Below are 21,305 nucleotides of genomic sequence, written 5' to 3' on the forward strand. Positions count from 1 at the left end.
TGCACTGTTTTAATAAATTATAGAGAGTGTGTGTTTTGCGTGAAGAAGTATTACGAAAGATTCCTTTAAAAAGGACGGCAAATAACAAAGAGTTAAGTTATTAAGTACGACGTTGTAAAACATAATCTTATTAGGAATTAAGATGTTAAAACTATCATAAAACATGACGATTAATTATTAATATAATTTGGAGAGTTATAGATAGTTACAATTTAATCCCATCAAATTATATTTTTAAATAAACATTATTCAAATAATTAATTATAAACCTTATACTTATACATGTTTAAATTGAATGTTTCGTTTAAAAGCTAATGCTTTTAAATATACAATTATATTTTCCAAATTTCATAACAGACGTAGTGTTGAATTTATTTGAAAAATGTTTTTAAAGTTTATGCCTAAAAAATAGATATTTCAAATTTTGGAAAAAGCAAAGAATATATTATATTTATCTGTGAAATTTGTTGAATATTATATTATCCTTTCTATATTTCATTCCAAATAAAATCTCCTTGTTCATAAAAGACTTAATTGTCTATTTAGTATATAGTAAACAAGCTAAAATTTAATATATACTTATTCCTACCGTGAGTGGTTAAATGGCCGCTTTAAGTAAAACATATATTTTCATATAAAATGAGATTTCAGCCATTTGAATAGTAAAAAATATATCATCTTTAATTTAGAAATAAAAAATATACATTTTATGCGTTTTCACTGAATCTTTTACAAATTACAGGATTTTTACAGATTACCACATCTTAACAAATTATAGCCATGGTATGTTCAGTATTAAAATTAAATAATCAGTTATAAGATTTATTAAATTTATTCTTTTTAAAATAGAAGAAAATTTATTACTTGTTTTAAATCGAATTACACTATTTAATGTTTATTTCATTTATTTGCTCGATAATTTTTATATCAAAGTTTTTTAAATAATTAGAAGATTATTACATAATTGCTTTAATTTCATAATCGGTCCGCGAGATACGGTCTTAACACGTTTAACACCACGTTATCCATGTATGGATGACAACTATTTTTTTCTTTCGCTTTATCTTTTTTTGCTTTATCTTTCGTTTGCAACGATATCAGCATATTACTCCGTTTAGAAGAGTTTTAGGATGGTTTACTTTACAAGATCGACGTGACTTCTTAATGGCTTGCATAGTATACAAAATGTTGCGTCTTCAGCACGACAAAATATTAAGAACGAACTTTAGTATCCTTACTTCTGTTCGTGGTCGTGCTGTCAGGCAATTGGATGTATTAAGTTTACCTTATGCAAGAACCAGGACTTATGACAAATCATTTTTGGTTACTGCTGTTCGTATGTGGAATCAACTACCGGAAGATATCGTAGCTCTAAGTGACTATAAAGAATTCAGATTAAGATGTTATACCTACTTTATTGATAGAGATATTCAGCGTGTTTTGTGACTTACGATTTAATTTAATTTAATTTTTGTTTTTTTTTTTTTTTTTTAACCATATGTTTATTGCTTTGAACCAATACTACTATACTACTATTATAGAACCATTATACTTTTATTTATTATTTACTATTTTCTTTTTACATTTATCTACTTACTGTGCGTTACTACTAATATAATGATAAGTTTAATAATAATTACATAATTTTCATTTCCGTTTTGTATTATCTATACATTACATTGTACTATACTGTAATTAATGGCCTTTAGGGAGCCTAGGCTCTAGGGTCAATAAAATATTATTACATAAAATAAAATAAATAAACTATGTTTCCAAAAACAAGAATATTAAAAAACTTAATATGATCGATCAGTCACTCTGGAATTGCTACAAAATTCAAGCTAAAAAGGGACTACCCGTTTTTCAGCTTAATATTTGTTGCGTAATAGCGTAAAGAATTAATCTTGTAAGATTTCTGAATGCTGGAAGCAGCAAAAACAAAGTTAAACAAAAACGCAAAGATTAAGATCGTCTTTTCAAGCTGGATCGATACGTATTTCATATTTTGTTTGCTAAAAATATTAGCTTGCTGCGTCGATGTGTTGAGTGGGCTGACTTTGCTGTCATTGGACAGTTATCCAGGGGAAGGGATGACGAACGTTCATCTGTCTTTTCGGTTCTATGTAAAAATCCACGAAACAATTACATCATATTCATTACACGCATCAGTCGAATCAGTCGAATAAATATTTCATTTTATTTTAAATATGGCAATTTCAATGTCTTGTTTTGTCGACTATCAAAGTAGCAAAGTATTCTGCTCCCCTTAACGATTAAGATCTTATAGTCGGACGTTAAAAAAAAGCGTAAACGACAAACCGACGCTATTTAAGTTCGAGATTTCTTTCTACTCTTTCCCAAGTGCTTTAAACACACCTCGCTGAAGAACATTTTGAAGATTGAACGAAACATATAAAGGATATTGGGTAATAATTTCTTAAATTTCCATGGTTTGTTTCACTTACACGGGCTTAAAAATACATTACTTAAACTTTTCCGCAAACCGCCCCTCCCCCACACTTTCCAAGTCCTAAACTCAGATTACTGAAGCAAATATAATAGCATGAAAAAAACACTTAAGGCATTCTATAGATTTGCTGGGCAATTTATAATATGTTTTGCACGATTTAGTATTTTCCAGGCAACATATACAAAGTTTGTAGTGATATATTGAGCATAACACATATACACGTATTTAACAACATGTAATTGAGGACTTCGTAGCTCAAGTGGTAGAGCGTTCGATCGGAAAGCGAGAGGTTCCGGGTTCAAATCCTGGCCTGGGAACGATTGTTCTCAAATTAAAACAGATAGTCATTTTACCTAATTATTATAACCCTTGTTTTTATTCCCCTTCCGAACAAGGGTAGAAATAATTTAGGTAAGAACATAATAATAAGGGTTATTTAATATAATTTGTTTTCTGCAGGATACTGGATTTAATATGATTACTAGAATTTATTTATTATTTATTTATTTATTATTTATATTTAGTATTTATTACCCTTCTCCTCCGAATAGGGTAAGATATATTTAGGTATGAAATAGTATGAGGATTATTTAATATTGTTGGTAATTTTGTGCAGGGTACTGGATTTTAATTGTTGATTACTAGAGTTAGCTTATGTATAATAGTAATAGTTTCAATTGTCAGTCTTCCGCAAAATACCAACAAATAACAACCTTTTTCAGAGAAATATTAGAAAATTCCATCTATTAATGAAATTTCCGAATTATATGTAATATTGACATATAATATATAATAATAATTTAATACCTTCCTAATTATTAAATTAAATAGTCTATTGAACATATCTATATATTATCTTACCATGTAAGGTTGTAATTAGATTGTAAATATTTTAAGCCTAGTTCCTAGGTAGCTCAAACGGTAGAGCGATCGTCCGAATTACCATTTAATCGAAAAGAAGATTCTTTTTTTATAATTATCTTAAAACATCGTTTTTATAAATATATTTTTTATTAGAAATTGATGGTAGGAATTTATCGAATTAATAGAGAAAGTTTATGTAGTGTTATAAGAGTATGAAAAAAATTTTTTAATTTATTACGTAATTATAAAAATTTTAAAACTAATTTTTAATAGCAGTTTTTTGAAGAAATAAGAAGAGAAAGAAATAGAAAAAGCCTTAATTTTTCTATTACAACCATTAATTTTTACAATTTTTCCACTTCTGATTCGATAAATTAGTTTAACATAGATGTATATAACACGAAATTTCGTATTTTATCGGAAAAGTATTGAATTTACTGTTCAATTATAGTGTGTTAATGTTGTGTGTGAGGTGACCGAGTTCATGTGATATGTGTATAAATTTATGGCATGAAGTTAGTTGTCTTCTCTTCTTTAGCCCAATGAAATTTTGCCAGAATGCCTTAATTTTTTCCATAGTGCTGCAAACTTGATATAAGGGTAATTTGACGACGCTGAATCGAATGGTGCTATTTTTTTTTGCAGTTTGACTTCAGCGTCATAAAAAAAACGTAAAAAATAGCCTTATCTTAGAATCTAGGCATTTAATCGAAAAAAGTTTCAAACAAAAGTTGTAGAGAATTGAAAAATACTAAAAAAATGTTCTAAGGTTTATCTTCGTATTTGCAAAAATAAGCGAGAAAGAGTGGTAAAAGTAATTGTAAGAGTGGGGAAGCAAGTCCCGCCTCTCAGTCGGTTTTTACACGCGAGCGGGCTAGTGTGCGTGCGAGCGTCCGTGTGTACTAAACATAAACGAAGGATCTTCGGCAATCTTCGGGACTCTCGGTCTTGAATGCAAGTGCGAGTGAGAGAAGAAACCGAGAGTATTTTTTGTCCTGGCCATCGACAGTTGAGCGTTCTGTATACGAGTGCGAGTGAGACAAGAAACCGATATTTCTCTTTTTATATTTTTCTATCACCGCGCTATGGCCGTTGACGCATTAAGTAATTCGATATATCTCCCTTATATTTAGTGTGGACTAATATCTATATTTTGATGTTTTTTTTTTTTATTCTTTCTTATATATTTAATACAGTAAAACCTCTTTTTTTGCGGTGGATAGGGACCGCATAAAAGAAATCGTACAAAAAAATATTCGGTAATTTTATAAATACTTACATATTATAAACAACTTTGTACGATATACAGTAAAACCTCTTTTTGTGCGGTGGATAGGGACCGCATAAAAAAAGTCGCACTTAGAAAATACATCAATTATTTGCGAAATATAGATGTGAAAATGCTTTCAATCAAATTAAATAATTGTTAGGAGATTGTTTAAATCAGATGAACAGCGTCGCGAAGTCCGAATACATCGTCGTCAAGGAGACCATGTAATCAGTTCGTCCACACATGTATATGTACATTGAAAGAAAACATAAAACTGGTAGCAACGCTGCTGAGATTTAGATACCGCATAAAAATAAATCGCACAAAACAAATCGCACAAAAATAAAATCGTATAAAAAAGGACCACACAAAAAGAGGTCTTACTGTATATCGAACGATTGAAAATATGTTTCCTTTCTTTTTTTTGTTAACTTAATAAAAAATAATAATTTGTAGCTTATTTTCTCATACTTTCAATCCTTCCCCTTTTTACCTGGTCACGCTATATATATTTATAAGATTAAATAAATAAATAAATGAATAAAAATATAATAACAAAAGAAAAATAATCTGCTTACATTAGCGAATATTATCGATCATCGAGCAGGGAGTGGGGGAACAGGTTTCTTTATCAACTATATTCTATGTAAAAAGAAAATTAATAATAATAATAATAATATTAATAATAATAATAATAATAAAATAATAATAATAACATTAATTAAAAAATAAACAAGGAAAATTAAAAAGTAACAAGAAAAATTATAGTTTTTAATAATACTAATTATTATAATTTTTTTTGAAGTTATTTTTGAGATTATTGAGGTTATATTCATTTTGGTACGCCAAAGAAGTATAACTTCTTACGTGTGTACACAAGTACACACACCAGTTTTTTTAATTTTGACTTAGACCACTTTCATAATTATGGGCATATATGTATACTGACAATCAGTAGCGTTTGTCAACAATCATAATGCACTACTAATGCACTATTTTATTAGGATCATTATGATATACGATTAATCGAGTTGATTAATTGTCCAAATGACAAGATTGTAGAATTCAATAAATAGCTTTCTTATTGAGTTATTGAAGATTATGTAAACAACGAAGTTGTTAAGATAATGGCAACTAAGGAGATTACAATCTTTTCGCAAGGAGTGGGAACGTTTATTTGTGTAAATTGACGTGTCTTGTTTAGTATTTGTTATTATCAGCGTATTATTACGAGTATTGTATACATTGCCAAATCTCTTAATGGCATCCTATAAAATGTCCCGGACAATCTATACAATGCTCGGAATATATATATTGATTGTAACATATATACTGTAACCAGTTGAAAAGAGTCAGTATGATTTGAACAAATAGGACTTACTTGTAAAGTAGTAAGCTCCAGTGTAATTCGTGCCTGTTGTCATTTGTTACTTTATTTCATTTACAGAATATACATCATTTTTTTTTTTATTAAACGCGACGTATTTTCGCTTCTGTGTTCAACTATCCACAATTCCCATTCTTACAAAATCGGTAAGTGTTGCTGTAAGGAATTGAGAAGAAACCATATAATAATTGCTTAATATCTTTGTTTTCATAGGGCAAAGATTTACAATTGCTGACAATGTCAGCTTTTTAATTTTAGAATCAATAGATCAGAGATGGCTAATTTTATTTTATTTGCGTTAGATTTTTTTTTTCAATTTGTCACGATCTTATTAAATTAAAATCTTGTCATTTGATATATTCAAGCATGTATCTTGTGTATTAATAGATTACAATGAAGAAGAGGGTATTAAACAAACATGATGATTTATTAATAATTATTAATTAAAAAGTAGAGCCATATAGAAAAAATACAAATGAAATCTTTTTTTCTTATAATATAATTAATGGAAAGTCTGCGTTTGCACGATTCAAACCAACGCGTTCATTATTTGTTGTATATCTGAACAAAGATAATGATAATGAATTTTCAGTATGGTAATTAAAAAGTAAATACGTTGTTTAGTTTTTATTAACTGTAAATATAAAAAAGCTGATTCACATAAGTATATAGATAGAAAACAACTGCGTAATATCACTACAATGGCCGCTAACGATTAACATCCGTTCGCAATGTGTTCATTTGTTTGACATGTAAGATTAAATCAGTTTGCAGATTTATAATTTCATTTTCTTACGCGGGTTTTTTTTTTTTTTAAAAACATGTTGACCATTTCTGCAATAAATGAACTTAATAACATTAAAAATAGAAACATCGGTTACACTTAACTGGTCTCAATATCTTCGCGTTAAATTTATATCCATAAAATAAATATCTACTCGTAACAGAAATTTTCTCTAAAATTGTTTGTTTAATTCTTTTTCTTTATTTTTGTTATTTTTTAGTACTATGAACCGTTTATAAATTGGACGGTTCAAAATCGAGTGCTTCGTGGGGTCGAGGTTCTGCCCCCTCCCCCACAATAATCGTTTGAAATAATCTATGCACACATACTCGCATATCGTTTATATGTTATCTTGATTTTTAAATCTACTTACCTTCCTTAATTCATGTACTGATACAGATTGATGATTTTTTACATGATGTGTATTTGTTTCGTTCACTCATTGATTCATTCAACTCTTTTCATTCTACTCCTTTCATACATTCATTCTTCATTCTCATTAATATTCCAATAAATACACACAAAATGTATATTTATATATATATATTTTATATTATTTATCTAATACGTAGATAAAGTAATCTCTTTTGATGCGCATTAATTCTTCTATCGATATCTAATTGGTAAGAGAAATAACCTTTGGATACACGTGTAACTCAATTTCGTTATCTTCTCTCGTTATACAAATTAATCAGATTTACTTATTGTCAAATACTTAGCTTTTAAGAGATAGATAAAATTCTATGAAATTTTATCATAGAAAAATCATAGATTTGTTAATATAGAACTTTTTATACTTTTATTCGACAATTATGTTTTTAGCAAATACGTTTCTACCAGGGAATAATTATTATTATATTTGTATATCGTAATACAACCAGGTATCAATACATGAATCGTTCAGAAGCCAATGTGATCAAGTCCAATAAACAAAAATTAATAAAATTAATGTTTTGTAATACATATGAATAATTATATAATAATTATTATTATAGAATAATTATATAATTATATAATTGAGCCGTTTATTTTGAAAATGGCCTAACTCCATTTAACCTTAAATTGAGATATTTAAAGGTTTGCCTTTCAATGCAATTAAAAATATACGTAAAGAATAACAATGAGTTATGTTGCTTAAGTGTATCTAAAAGTGTTAAATTTACAGTTCCTATTAAAATAATGGCAATTATTAAGTGAATAATATGCGTTTTCTTACCAAGAATGGAGTTAGACCACTTTCAAAATTAACAACCAGATTCGTTATCAAATTTGAAGGAACCGAAGTCCATTCAACATAATTTAAGATGCTTCAAATTGCGAAAAAACAATACTTATTTTATTTTACATACCTTTATAACACTTTAAAAACATAAATTATGCGATTCAAAATATTTTTACAAACATAAATTACAAAACAATTTTCTACTCATCTACATTTTGTGTATGTGAAAGGGATTTAAAGAAATCATGATGTTCCGGTGGTATATATCGTAATAAGTCAATTATGTCCTTGAATTTTTCGGTTGTAATTTGTCTTATATTTTTATACAGTGCTGTCAATACAATATTTTCGAACTTTCTTGGTCTACCCCGACGTGGTATTAAATTCAGGACTTTCAAATTTTCGTTCTCATTCATTGATGTCTTATAGAAAATCTTATTCATTTTTGACAAAATGCATCCAACATATTTTTAACCAGTTTATTGGTTCTCCGTTAGAATTCTTGACCCTTTTAAAAATTGCGTCTTCTAATAATTTTGTTGATACAAAATCTTCTTGTCTCATTTCATGTACAATAAAGTTATTACCTTTCCGATACTTTTTGATAATATTGTAATAATCTTGGGGGACAAACAGTAAATTATTTTTTTTTAATGCCATTTCTACCACACCAAAATCTCTACTCCTAATGGAGTTAGGCCACTTTTAAAATAAACGGTTCAGTAATTCAACTAACTCTGAAAACTTATGTGTCCAGAATTACCGTATTTACTCGGAATATAAGAAATCTTAAATACTTTATTGATAGACAATTTGAAGCTGTACATGTTACTGTGGGTAACTGGAAATAATTGACAAATGGAGTTAGGCCACTTTCAAAATAAACGGCTCAATTATATAATTATATAATACTTATTGATTTTATGGTTTCTTAATTTGATCAGATAAGTATATACAAAAAGTAGGGGTTTTGCAACAAAACAAAACAAATATGCACAAGATGTATAAACAAAAACGTAAGAATTTTTGGGACAATGGGACAGCATCATAAATACATTAGGATCTTCAATTTTTGTCAGCTGAAAAAAAAATAGAAAAAACTCTGACATTTTTTTTTATCGTACGAAATAAGCTCGCGTGTATATGTATAAATAAATGAAAAGAAAACGAATAATCAAAGAATTTAATTTGTGTTAATTTTCAATCACTTCATCGATTATAGTGTTTTATATAGATCATTGAGGAGCACGTAAATGTTTGAAACAATTGTTAACCCTGAAAATAATAATTAGTACGTAAAATTGTTCTTGCTACATTAGAAAAGGGATTAATTTCTCTAATTTTGCTTGTTTCACAGATAAAATGTTGCTTGTTTATTCGTTGGGTTCAATTTTAATTATATTTTTATTACATTGCTATATAAGATATAGAAGAGTGGGAAAACTTTTAAGTCTCATTCCAGGACCACATGAATATCCGATAATTGGAAATTTGTATCATTTTCAAGTTGATAATGGTAAGAAATATGAAAATACAATTTCTTTAGGAATTATCCAATAAACTGTGATCCTTCCCAGTATAAAATTTATAAAATATATAAAATATATAAAAATAATATAAATATATAATATAAATAAATATATAAAATATATAAAATATATAAAATTTTCATTTAATAATAATTTATCACCAATAATATATAGATCATTTACTTGAGACAACATGGGCAATAAATAATAAATATTATCCAATTTACAAAATACGGAGCTTCTTTTTCTCAGCAGTAGTATTACTTGATCCAAGTGATATTGAGGTAAATTATTATGTAATGTATATATTTCAAATGTATATTTATATGTAATAAGTGCACAAAGTAAATCACTTTTAAACTATTTGAAGTATAGAAAAGGTAGAAGTGTTTAATTACTTTCATATTAAAAAATGCATAATCGACGAAGACTTTATAAACCAGCTCGAAAAAATTCAAATTATTTTAATATATACTTTATAATAATATAATACTAATATATATAATAATTTATTAATATAATATTTTAATAATAATACAAATTCAAAAATGATATAATACAAAAACAATTTATGTAATACAAAATAAATTGATAAAAGTGACAAAATATTAATTTTTATGAAAGGTATTATTGAAGAGCAATGAACATATTGAAAAAGGACTTATTTACAAATATCTCATGCCTTGGTTTTCTACTGGATTATTAACTAGTGGCGGTAAATAATTGAAATTAACAAAAATAATACATTTTCCTAATATTTAAAACGATACTTCATTTAACAGGTCAGAAATGGCACATACGTAGAAAAATGTTAACACCTGCATTTCACTTCAATATTCTTAATCATTATTTTAACATTTTAAATGAGGAATCACAATGTTTAGTGGAATCCCTTAAAAATGAAGGGAATGGAAAATCTGTTGTAAAAAATTTACAAACATTTATCAGCAAATATACTCTCAACGCTATATGTCGTTAGTGAATAAAATATATAATTTTCTTTAAATGTTTATTTTTTTTTTTCTAAAAAAAAACAAATATTCGTTACATGAGCTTCTTTGTAGGAGCAGCTTTAGGTATTCAATTGAAAGAAAAGGGCGAACTGGAATCTAAATATCGTAATGCCGTTCATACTTATGGCAGAATTGTGGCGTATAGGTAATTAATTAATCTTTTGTTAAGAAATAAAATCAAATCTAATGAAAAATGTGATTTATTGTTTATCAGACTTCCAAGACCTTGGTACATTTCCGACACTATATTTGCATTTTCATCGCATGGTAGACTACAAAACAAAGTGTTAAAAACATTGCACAGTTTTTCAAGAAACGTATGTTTCTCTCACTATTTGTTCAACTTTCTGTTTTACGCAAATCATCTAATTTTTGGAAATTGTTATTTTTATTGAAGATAATCGAAGAAAGAAAACGTTTCCACGAACAAACCAACGGGAAATATCTACAAATCTTTGAGAATTTTGACGAGGACGACGTTTTTAATAAAGGTTTGAAAATGAATAAATATAAAAATAAAATAAATAATTTAAATTAACAAAAATAATACATTTCCTAATATTTAAAATTATAATTTAATAATTTAAATTAACAAAAATAATACATTTCCTAATATTTAAAACGATACTTCATTTAACAGGTCAGAAATGGCACATACATAAAATAAAATCAATACTGTTTGATAAAGAGTTTTCAAATTGTTTTAAATAATAATGAAATTTAATCTCACACACAATAGAATTGCCAATCGAATTTTTTCTATCACAGATTTGCAATCCCAGAAAAGACTTTCTATGCTAGATCTTCTTATAGCAGAATCTTGGAAAAATAATCGTATAGATGAGGAAGGAATTCGAGAAGAAGTCGATACTTTCATGTTTGAAGTAGGTTATTATAAATGTATTTATCTCGAATAAAAAAAAAATTAACAAAATATTTTATGAAATAACATTTTTTCTAGGGTCACGATACTACTGCCAGTGCATTGTGTTTTGCTTTGAGTCTTTTTGCTAAGCACAAAGACGTCCAGGTAATGTTATCAGTTTAAAAAATAATAAAAAACATTTAAAATTAATTATTTTTTACGCATTACCCTATAATTTATCATTATATAGATCGTTACACCAATTTCTGATCACTTCTTGCCAATCCTAATAATTAATAACATCAACTTTATTCGAATTTTCAAATAAAAATTCTTAAAACTGAAATAAGTAATTTTCCTTTTGCGATTTTATTTGCACATAATATAATGGATAATTAATGATGTATGTATTTGTAGGAAAAAATAAGACACGAAATTAACACGTTTACGCAAGAAGGTTATAAATTGACGATGTCGTCTATTCAAAAGCTTACATATTTGGAAAGATGTTTAAAAGAATCTCTTCGTTTGTATCCAAGCGTTCATATAATATTTCGGCAAATTTTTCATGATATGCAATTGAGTATGAAAATATTTCCATATGTATATGTATACTTTAATATCAAACTTGTGTATCATTGATTCATTATTTTATTCATTATGTAATCGTATTAATTTTGCAGAACATTATTTAATTCCACCTGGTACTATCTGTGAGGTGAATATTTACAGCGTGCACAGAAATCCAGAATATTGGCCAAATCCAAATGTTTTCGATCCGGATAGATTTTTACCGGAAAATATTAAAGGGCGACATCCCTACTCCTACATTCCATTTAGTGCCGGACCGAGAAACTGTATTGGTAAATGTCTTATGCAAAAACGAGAAAAAAAATCTTTAAAATTGTTTTTTCTTTTATTCTAGTATGCTTTATACCGTAGGTCAAAAATTTGCAATGTTTGAGCTTAAACTCATAGTAGCTTCTACGCTGTACAATTTTGAATTGGAACCAGTGGATGAACTAGATGACGTTACATTTTCAGCAGATATTACTCTGAATTCGCTTAAATCACTTCGAGTCAAATTTATACCTATTAGATAAATATTTTTATAGATATTATGCTTTACAAGATAAAATCAATTCAAATACAGCTGCAGACAATTTATTTCATAGAAAAGCAGAAATATTATGAAATACTAACAATTACATTTATATTAATAACTAACGATGTACGAATATTTATGTCCCGGTGAAATTTCATCATTTGATGAATACTCAAATCTTGTAAGTTATAAAATACTATAATTAACTTATGTTTATTTATATTACTTACTATTAATGTTATTACATAACATGCAAACATATATATTGTATTACAATTATTAATGTAGAAAATAAAGATCTTTTTCTTTTCACATACTTACTGTACAAATACTTTTGTCCCCCATTATAGCTAAATTACGTACCTCCGTGACTCATTCTATATTCGCATAAACGACCGTTCGGATTGTCGATATTCAATTCATTGTTATAATTACACACAAATCATCAAACGCAAAAATAGATGATTTTTCCCTGACCACGATAAGAAAGATAATTAAAAAGGGAAAATCTCGAAGCCCCTTACATTATGCAATCTGTTCAAACAAAACTATAATACAGAAAATTTTTTACAGGGGTTTTAACGCTTGTTTTTTTTATTTCTAATAAAGATGAATTATGTATTGTCAATTTTTACGCGCACTATATATATTATTTACATAAGAACATTTAATGAATGAAAATACTAATAAATGATTTTATAGGTTTCATAAATCGTCGTAGACGATGGTGTTGCGTCAGGGTCGTAGAGAAAAATAGGGGAGTGTCACCAATTGATTTTGTTTATTATATAAATATTTCTCCACACACCGGTGGAGACTCTTAACTAATTTCAACGTGCTATTTCTAAAACCGAGGTAGCACGAAATTCAAATTCAACGTTGATCTGTCAGGCTTTTTGATGTATTCAAATAATGTCTTAAGCGAGGAATACGATTCATCTTTTTTCTCTTTCGAGTTCCCTTTTTCATCGTAGATATTTGATCTATTTATTTGTCTACGAAGTCGTAACCGGAGTATTTACGAATTCGCAAACACAAATCCGTTAGAGATATTGCGTTTGTTGGCTAAATCATATTATTTATACGTATGCCCTTGCTTCCTTTTCCTATTAAGAAAAAAACAAACAGGAAAACAAGACGAGATTTCCTTTTTTTTTTTAATTTGTCACACGCTAACTTTGGTGGTTATTGAAAGTGTGTATTTCATGCATCGTCATTTGGACACCGAACCAGAAATTACTCAAGAATCTTTTACGATAACTAGAAGACTGTATTGCTTGTGACTTAAATTTGAAGCGATTTAACTTGTTCTAACAATAAGTAGACCCAAAACGAATATCGTACAAGTAAGATCTTTATCTGAAAAGTGTTGTAACTTTAATTCTGCACTTCAGGGTAATTTTCAGAGTATTATTCATAGTAATGATCAGGGTATTTTTTAGGGTAATGCTTATTGTCATATATATTGTGCAAGGTAATTTCCAGTGTAAAATTCAGGTTATTTTTCAGGGTAATTTTCACAGTATTATTCAGAGTAATGATCAGGGTATTATTCATGGTAAGGTAAGGTAGATAACCATTCAAAGAAGCAAGTTAAATAAAAATTATAATAAAAATGACGCCTTGCTCAAGATTTATACAAACAAAGTATACTTCATTAAGAGAAGCAACAAAGTTTATTCCACGATTTGATGGTTATAATATAGAAGCTTCATTATTTATTAGTGAATGCGAAAAAGCTCATCGTCTCATAAACCCAATAGATATACAGCGCTTAAGAGATATTGTCATTTCCAAACTTGCCGGAGAATCAGCTTTATGTATTATGGAAGTAAACATGAGTATAAATGGTATATTATACGAGATAAAACGAAAATATTTAAATCGACAGGCGCCAGATTTTATATTATATCATCCAAACGTACTAAAGGAATTAATGAAAGTATATTTTAGAATGGAATACCAACGATGCTCTAAGAATAATTCATTAAATCAAATCTTATCTAGTTATTTCGCAAATTATTGCTATTATTGTAGAAGCATAACTCATTCAGAGGAAAATCATTGTTGCAAATTTTTGGGTACAAATAAGATGTTTAAAATGCTCGAGCGTAACAGATTATCTAGACATATATTTCTAAATAGATTGTACATGAGAGAACTTGGCGTATCGGTAGCAACTGTATAATCTAGATATTTCACTTACTATCTGCCAATATATAGATAATCGAACGTTTTATGAATATCCCAACTTTCAAATTTACCATAAGTATTGTATTATTTCGGTGTGATTCTTTTAAATAAAAAATCAAAATAAACATTTAAGACACATTTGATTATATTATTTTAGAAAAAATAAACTATTAGAGTAAACACACCGAAAGATCTATTCTGTGTCGGGTGGTGAAACATGAACAGTACGTACTTCTAGATTTTGATTTGTGAAATTCCGTTCCGGAAATTTTTCGGTTCAAAATGCATTGCGTACTAAGATTCATGAAGACGAAATAAAAACCCTGATCAATTCTGATCGACGAAATTTCTAAGGAACTAAATGCACCTACAAATTATGTTCTTTATCATTTGAGAAAGCTTCGTATTTAAATTCTACGTAAACTAAATCTGACTGACTCCGAATCTGAATCAACATCAAAAACGGAAATTTGTTTGTTTATTTGTTCGTTTACGGGGTAGTCCCATTATTAGATAAGAAAAAAAAAATATATATATATATGTAAATAATAAATAATAGAAGCAGTAGATAAAAAAGAATATATAAAGATATTTAAAAAGAATTTTACAATGAATTTTTATTAAAATTTCACAATTTTTTCAGTAAAGGTCATCTGAGGGTCAACATGTTGCACATTGTTGGATTCCGTTTTTATAAGCTATAAAAATATTGTAATAAAAATATGCAGTTCTATTTAAAAAAAAATACGATAACCTTGATATCTCGAAAAAATTAATCTTGAAAAAAAATTTGGCTCATCACTATATCGGCGCTTTCGAACAGAATATTTTTTTCCTTTAACATTTTTTTCTTTCGTACGAAATAAACGAGATATTTTAGGTGGTCGAGTTACGCGAAAGACCCTGTATATACGTTTCTAATTTTCTTATGTTTTCTTCAACTTAATGATAAGAAAAAAACTTCTACTTCAAGTCTACTCTCGATGAAACCGCATTACTATCTAATACTACATTACTACACTAATATACAGTGAAATATTTTGTATTACTTGAAATGCAAATTTCGATGGGTAATATGTTATAATAAAAATCTGTTTACAAATAGAATTTTTCCACTTGATCTCCGTTAGGAAATGGAAGAAAGGTTAAATAATCTTATTAAAAAAAAGGCATACTTATGTATTAATGAAAAACCTGACATTTCTTTCCAAAAGTTATGCAAATGAAGCCTACATGATAAACCGTTATTTATTAAAATATCAGCTGATATTTCTTTTTCTCAACTTCTAGGCTTTCATCTACTGGGATATATGATAGTAGAGGATTCTATAAAGCTGTTTGACTATCTATAAATTTTCATTCAAACTCAGATAAGGCAAGTAACACAGCCTTAGGTCCATGTACTGTATAAGATACAAGTCTCTCTCTGGTCTACTATCTATTAATATTTACTATTTTGAAATACTTGTTACAGTTTATCAACAAAATATCAAACATATTGCAACGCCGAAACTTAATTTGTCCACGAACATGAAATGTTACACCAAATAATTTTATATTAAAAGTTATTTTATGTATGTAGAAAATGTTACATCATTTATATTGTGATAATAGTTAAAATGGCCGAACATTATTTTTCGAACAAATGTTTCATAAAATAAATATATACATGTCAAATAGCTGCAACAAATAAAGACTATAATATTTATATAAAATTTTCAAATATGAAACTTATCACCTATTTAATATACATTACATTTCTTCTCAATAATCGAAAGTAACATTTCTCTCTCTCAACTTTGAATTCTTTCCATCTCTACCTCACCATATATGTACAGCATAATACATATTACTCTATAAAACTTTTTGGAAATAATATATAAAAACATCGACGAGTAGCCAAATAATTAAAAATGACATCTAAACGAAGAAAATAATCTATCAAAAAATAATAGGAAGCACATTAGGCGCAGTTGCAAGTTTCGAATTATGAACTCCCCTAGGACTACGTGGAGAATTTCGAGTCGATTGTAATAATTTGGATGTTGTATTAGATGATGCGTTTACGTTATATAACTTCTTTCTTACGGGTTTAACTTGTGTACGATTCGGGGTCTTTAAAATACATTTAGCGCTTAGCGAATGGTCGGTTAACAAAGAGCTACGACATTCTTCTCTCTCCTTCAAATGTGCTTGAAAATGTCCATAAGTCGTGTCAACTGTACCTGCATTCTCCGATGGCGATCTGGATTTTCTCAGATCGCTTCTACGTTTTTTGTTCTCAGATAAAGCTCGCCTGGAGATCTGAAAATTTGATGTAAGAAATTAATGAAATGAAGAAAAAAAAGAAACGTAAAAAATATGTAAAGACATAATAAACAGTACGTACTTTACCACTTCTTCGAATTTTTGAAGCATACGTGACACTACGTACTTTATCATTTCCAACATTACGCCGTTTGGCTGAACTATTAGGCGTAGAACCAAATATTAGTTTCCTTTTGGTTGAAGTACACAAAGGAGTTAGGAGACGACTAGTCGAGGCTGTTGGCGTACGTTTGGTTACACTTGCTTTTTTTGCGCTTTTGTCCTTTGCCTCTTTCCTTGCATTTTTTTTGCTCTCCTTTTCAATATCACGATTTGCCCATGATTGCGCTAAGAATTCTTCCAAGGAAACACCATTAACATAAAACGTTTCCCCGTGTCTCGTTTCATATTCTTCTACCAAATTATGCAACTGACTTTCAATTTTAGGTAATTTCCTTTGTATAACTTTGCGTTCTTTTTCTTCCGCCAGCAATTGACCTCCCCGATTATTTAATCGATCTGGGTTATTGGCACGATGTTCTAATTCTTTCATTTTCGTCCAGAGCTTTTCTCTCTCTTCCAATAGGTTAAAAATCACTTTATTCGTCTCATAATACTTGCGAACTTTATCAACTTCGAGCTCGTGCAAAGTTAATAAATCTTTTGTGTACGTACGAGAGTAAAATGCAGTAAATTTATTTCGTTGAGATTCACCGTATTTGCATAAATCCCACATGTTAACTAATTCGGCTCGTACTCTATTTACATATTTTGCAATATGTGCTCTTTCTTTACATCGGCCAATTTCTGCATTTATCGCTTTTAGAGTAGCTTGACTGTACGCCGGATAATTGTCTAAAAATGCTTGACAAAAATCATTAGGTTCATCCAGGGTTCCCCATAGAGCTAATAATTCTTCCTTTTTATTCTCAATTTCCTCTTTTGCGCTATTTAACTGTCTTTCTAATTTTTCTTGAAAATCCTTTAACATCGCCATATTGGCAGGAGTAAGTACAAAATTTTCTGGATTATTACATACTGTTTCTTCAAAATGAGAAGACGGACTAATTCCTAGATCTTGCACTATTTTGATAATGGTATTATATTTATTTTTAAACTCACTTTCTATGCGATCCTGAATAAACAATAAAATAATGATGTAAATATGTCTTCAAGTTTGTCAAATGGTTAGGAAACAGAAACAATAAGTTATAGATTATTAATTTATAGCAGTGTACCTTTTCTGCTTCCTGTTTATTTATATATAACTTAAAGTTATCTAATTCTTCTTCCGTTGGAATCTTAGATTCAATTTCTATTGGTTGTACACCTAGCCGCTTACATATTTCATGTTCCTATAGGTATTAAGAAAAGAACAGAGAAAAACATTAATCAAACGCATATTTAATCATGTATATAGAAAATGTTTGCAATCTCAAGTTGTACATTCTTTAACATTGATATGAAAACCTACCTTAGTTAATAATTCATTTAAATATGTTTTACGTTGTTCTTTTATACGCAACAGCTTTTCCATATCACGTCGAAGTACTTGTTGTAATTTGAATAATGGTAGCTTCTCATATCCACTCGCATCAATAGTTTCTTTTAATTCCTACAATAAATTTAATATATTATATAGTCAACAGTACGAGAGGATTTTACAATGATTTTATAAAACTAATACATACTTTACAGAGAATAGATGTATTTTGCATTAACTGTTTAGATTCTTCCAATAGTAATCTTTTTTTATCCTCAGATTCTGACACCATATCGGTTAATAATTCCTGTTTTATGATTAAAACATCAATTTGCAGTTAAAATCATCTTTATTTCTTAATAATATTTATGAAAAGTTTATTTTACCTGTATATGATCAAGCGCCGCATTAGTATAAGCTAACTGAGTTTCTTTATCGTATCCAACTTCTGTCCATATTGAATGTAACTGGGTTATAGCACTACGTACCATTGTACAAGTCTTTTGTACTATCGGTTTCCTATTAAAGAACACACACAACATACTTATTTAATAAAATATCAAACAAATAAATATTCCTCGATATCATTCTAAACGGTTAATATAATATAATTTTAAACTTTATCAAAAGAAAGTGAGTGAAAAAGACAACAGATTATTTGAAGAAACACATCTTATACAAATTATTACAACTTTTGATCATTGTTAGCAAGTTTCATTCATGTATATAAATCAAAAACATTAAATTTATTCTTTCATAATAATTGTTTATAAAAGGAAACATTTGTATGAATTATTTACCATTCATCTGCATCAGCCATCGTTTTAATTTACGAACGCAAAAAATTTCCTTTCACAAAAACTAAACCAAATGTTACTACCGACCGTTTTTCATTTGAATTTGTAACAAACCAGTTTAGCGCACCCTTGCTTACCTTCAGAACGGAAACATCAAATCGAATTTCTATGAACTCTCAATTTCATACAGTTCTTTTCATGTTTGCATTGGAAATCCGTCAACTGCACTTTTAGCCAATGATTCTTTCCATTACTCTCAACCCACCAATCATTGAATCGCAATATATTCCTATGGGGGACATATGGTTTCCTTAGGGATATATTGATTGTTAAGCTACGTACAACAATAAGTAAAATTTTTTGGAGTGTACCTCATGTGAGTAGTGTTGAAGAAATTGATATCCAGCATTTGTGTAGGATTTGCAGGAGTCTTTAGAAAATATCTGAAATTTTTTAGCAATCTTATTCAAGGATTGTTGTGGGTAACCAGAAAGGTGGACAAATTTTATCTGGAGAATTTATACACACTTCCTGAATTTACCAAAGAGAAAATATAAAATTTATTATTATTATTTATAACAAATACATTCTATGACGCCAGATAAGGGACTGATATCTTTAGAACGTTTTTAAAAAATATATTGACCTAGAAAGTTTTTGTATAGGAAGAAAAGACGCTAGTGTACCGCGTCGATATGCTAAGCGCCTATCACTACAATCGTTGTGAGAGCATAGCTATATTTCGACGCTTCCTCATGTAAGTGTAAAGGCGCATCACACTCGCCGTCCGGCAAGCAGCTAATGAGAACGCTTTACACTTAATATCCGGCGAATTATTAATGAGAAAACTGCATGCGTAACATTCGACAAGCAGCTAATGGGAGCGTTTCCTACTATCGAAGTTTTCAGTTACACAGACGCAACTACTATTCTCTACGTATATTAATATATTTCTATTAGCTATTAATAAAGTATATTTTTCGTTATATTTCGTCGGATATTATTTCTATAGTAACCAAAGAATCCCTTCGATCGTTTGTGGCGACTCGCAGTTACACTCCGCCACAGCCGCGGCGCGAAAGTCGCACTAGTTCCGCTTTCGTACACAAGATGACTACGACTTCATCGTCGTTACTCGCTAGCGGTAAAAGTTACCACGATTACTACTTAAAGCGGAATGGATTTCAGACCAATCGGGATCCGCGGATGTCTAAGGCATGGAGCACGCCGAACAGCGTTACTGATGAGCCCTAGGCGTGCTTCTGGGACGAAATATCAAAAATCTGCCAGAAAAAACAAATCACAAATGATATTACACGATATGTCTTTATCAATTTAATTTTGTTTAATATTTATAATTTTGGTAGGAAAATATAATTAAACCGTTAAAATTCTAGAAGTTCCAATACTTTCGTTAGTCTATTACAATACATCTTTTGAACGAATATTTCATAACTTCTATATTTCATAACATAACAAATATTGTTCTTATTGCTTCCAATTTTATACACATAATTTTGATAAGTGAGTTTTATAGTGTTAACAAAATTTCTTTCAGCGCTTTCAGCTAAGATGCATATTTTAATTCTGTTAATAGTGAATGGTCGACGACTTTAGCGAATCCTTGTAAAATAGGCTCTTCCTTTCTTTTACTTATTTATTTTCTTATAAAACTACTTTTAAAAGTTCGCTTACCGCTTACTTAAACTTTTTTGTCTTCTATTTCATTGAAACATTAATTTTCTTTATTAATTCGAAAAATCTGCCATCGCCAATTTCTAATAACATATATATTTAAAAGAAACGGTGTTTTGGTGAAATAATTATAAAAAAAAGGATCTTCGCTTCGATTAAACAGTAATTCGGGCGAGCGCTCTACCGTTTGAGCTACCTAGGAACTGGGTTTAGAATTTCCTACAAACTAAACCTTCCACGGTAAGGAAATATATAGATATTTATAAAATATCTATGGAATGTACTTTCGGTGGGAATGTATTATAATACTGATCTATTTTT

The 21,305-nt window shown here is 28.8% G+C and overlaps 2 protein-coding genes across 6 annotated transcripts; one reads left to right on the plus strand and one right to left on the minus strand.

Moving 5' to 3' along the window:
* The first annotated feature begins 1,185 nt into the window (after positions 1 to 1,185).
* Positions 1,186 to 12,507, plus strand: LOC122515364 (cytochrome P450 4C1-like). The gene is made up of 13 exons (XM_043632680.1): positions 1,186 to 1,402; positions 9,355 to 9,513; positions 9,701 to 9,810; positions 10,151 to 10,241; positions 10,309 to 10,500; positions 10,591 to 10,684; positions 10,754 to 10,856; positions 10,937 to 11,030; positions 11,308 to 11,423; positions 11,501 to 11,569; positions 11,822 to 11,987; positions 12,088 to 12,267; positions 12,347 to 12,507. The coding sequence occupies exons 1-13, from the start codon at positions 1,186 to 1,188 to the stop codon at positions 12,505 to 12,507; spliced, it is 1,752 nt and encodes a 583-aa protein (XP_043488615.1).
* A 2,786-nt stretch (positions 12,508 to 15,293) lies between these two features.
* On the minus strand, positions 15,294 to 20,112 carry LOC122515151 (protein regulator of cytokinesis 1-like). 5 transcript variants are annotated; one of them, XM_043632374.1, is made up of 9 exons: positions 19,936 to 20,112; positions 19,661 to 19,732; positions 19,427 to 19,578; positions 18,879 to 19,011; positions 18,701 to 18,799; positions 18,484 to 18,624; positions 18,248 to 18,364; positions 17,092 to 18,144; positions 15,294 to 17,006 (listed from the first exon to the last, which is right to left on the minus strand). In XM_043632374.1, the coding sequence occupies exons 4-9, from the start codon at positions 18,981 to 18,983 to the stop codon at positions 16,644 to 16,646; spliced, it is 1,878 nt and encodes a 625-aa protein (XP_043488309.1). In that variant the 5' UTR covers positions 18,984 to 19,011; positions 19,427 to 19,578; positions 19,661 to 19,732; positions 19,936 to 20,112; the 3' UTR covers positions 15,294 to 16,643. The 5 variants fall into 5 exon arrangements, with proteins under 5 accessions (XP_043488309.1, XP_043488307.1, XP_043488306.1 ...); XM_043632372.1 differs by having other exon boundaries at positions 19,661 to 19,820; XM_043632371.1 differs by having other exon boundaries at positions 19,661 to 20,112.
* Positions 20,113 to 21,305: the final 1,193 nt, after the last annotated feature.

Source organism: Polistes fuscatus, unplaced genomic scaffold (assembly GCF_010416935.1).
Source record: "Polistes fuscatus isolate 324 unplaced genomic scaffold, CU_Pfus_HIC Scaffold17, whole genome shotgun sequence".
Lineage (NCBI taxonomy): Eukaryota > Metazoa > Arthropoda > Insecta > Hymenoptera > Vespidae > Polistes > Polistes fuscatus.

Excerpts from the sequence above, each read along its gene's own strand:
- LOC122515364 (XM_043632680.1), top strand. The coding sequence starts at position 1,186 with ATGTTGCGTCTTCAGCACGACAAAATATTAAGAACGAACTTTAGTATC. Across the intron at positions 10,501-10,590 it reads TACTCTCAACGCTATATGTC|GAGCAGCTTTAGGTATTCAA; the intron begins GTTAGTGAATAA and ends GCTTCTTTGTAG. Across the intron at positions 11,988-12,087 it reads TTTTCATGATATGCAATTGA|AACATTATTTAATTCCACCT; the intron begins GTATGAAAATAT and ends TTAATTTTGCAG.
- LOC122515151 (XM_043632370.1), bottom strand. The coding sequence starts at position 19,312 with ATGGCTGATGCAGATGAATG. Across the intron at positions 18,145-18,247 it reads ATAAACAGGAAGCAGAAAAG|GATCGCATAGAAAGTGAGTT; the intron begins GTACACTGCTAT and ends TTGTTTATTCAG. Across the intron at positions 17,007-17,091 it reads AAATTCGAAGAAGTGGTAAA|ATCTCCAGGCGAGCTTTATC; the intron begins GTACGTACTGTT and ends TCAAATTTTCAG.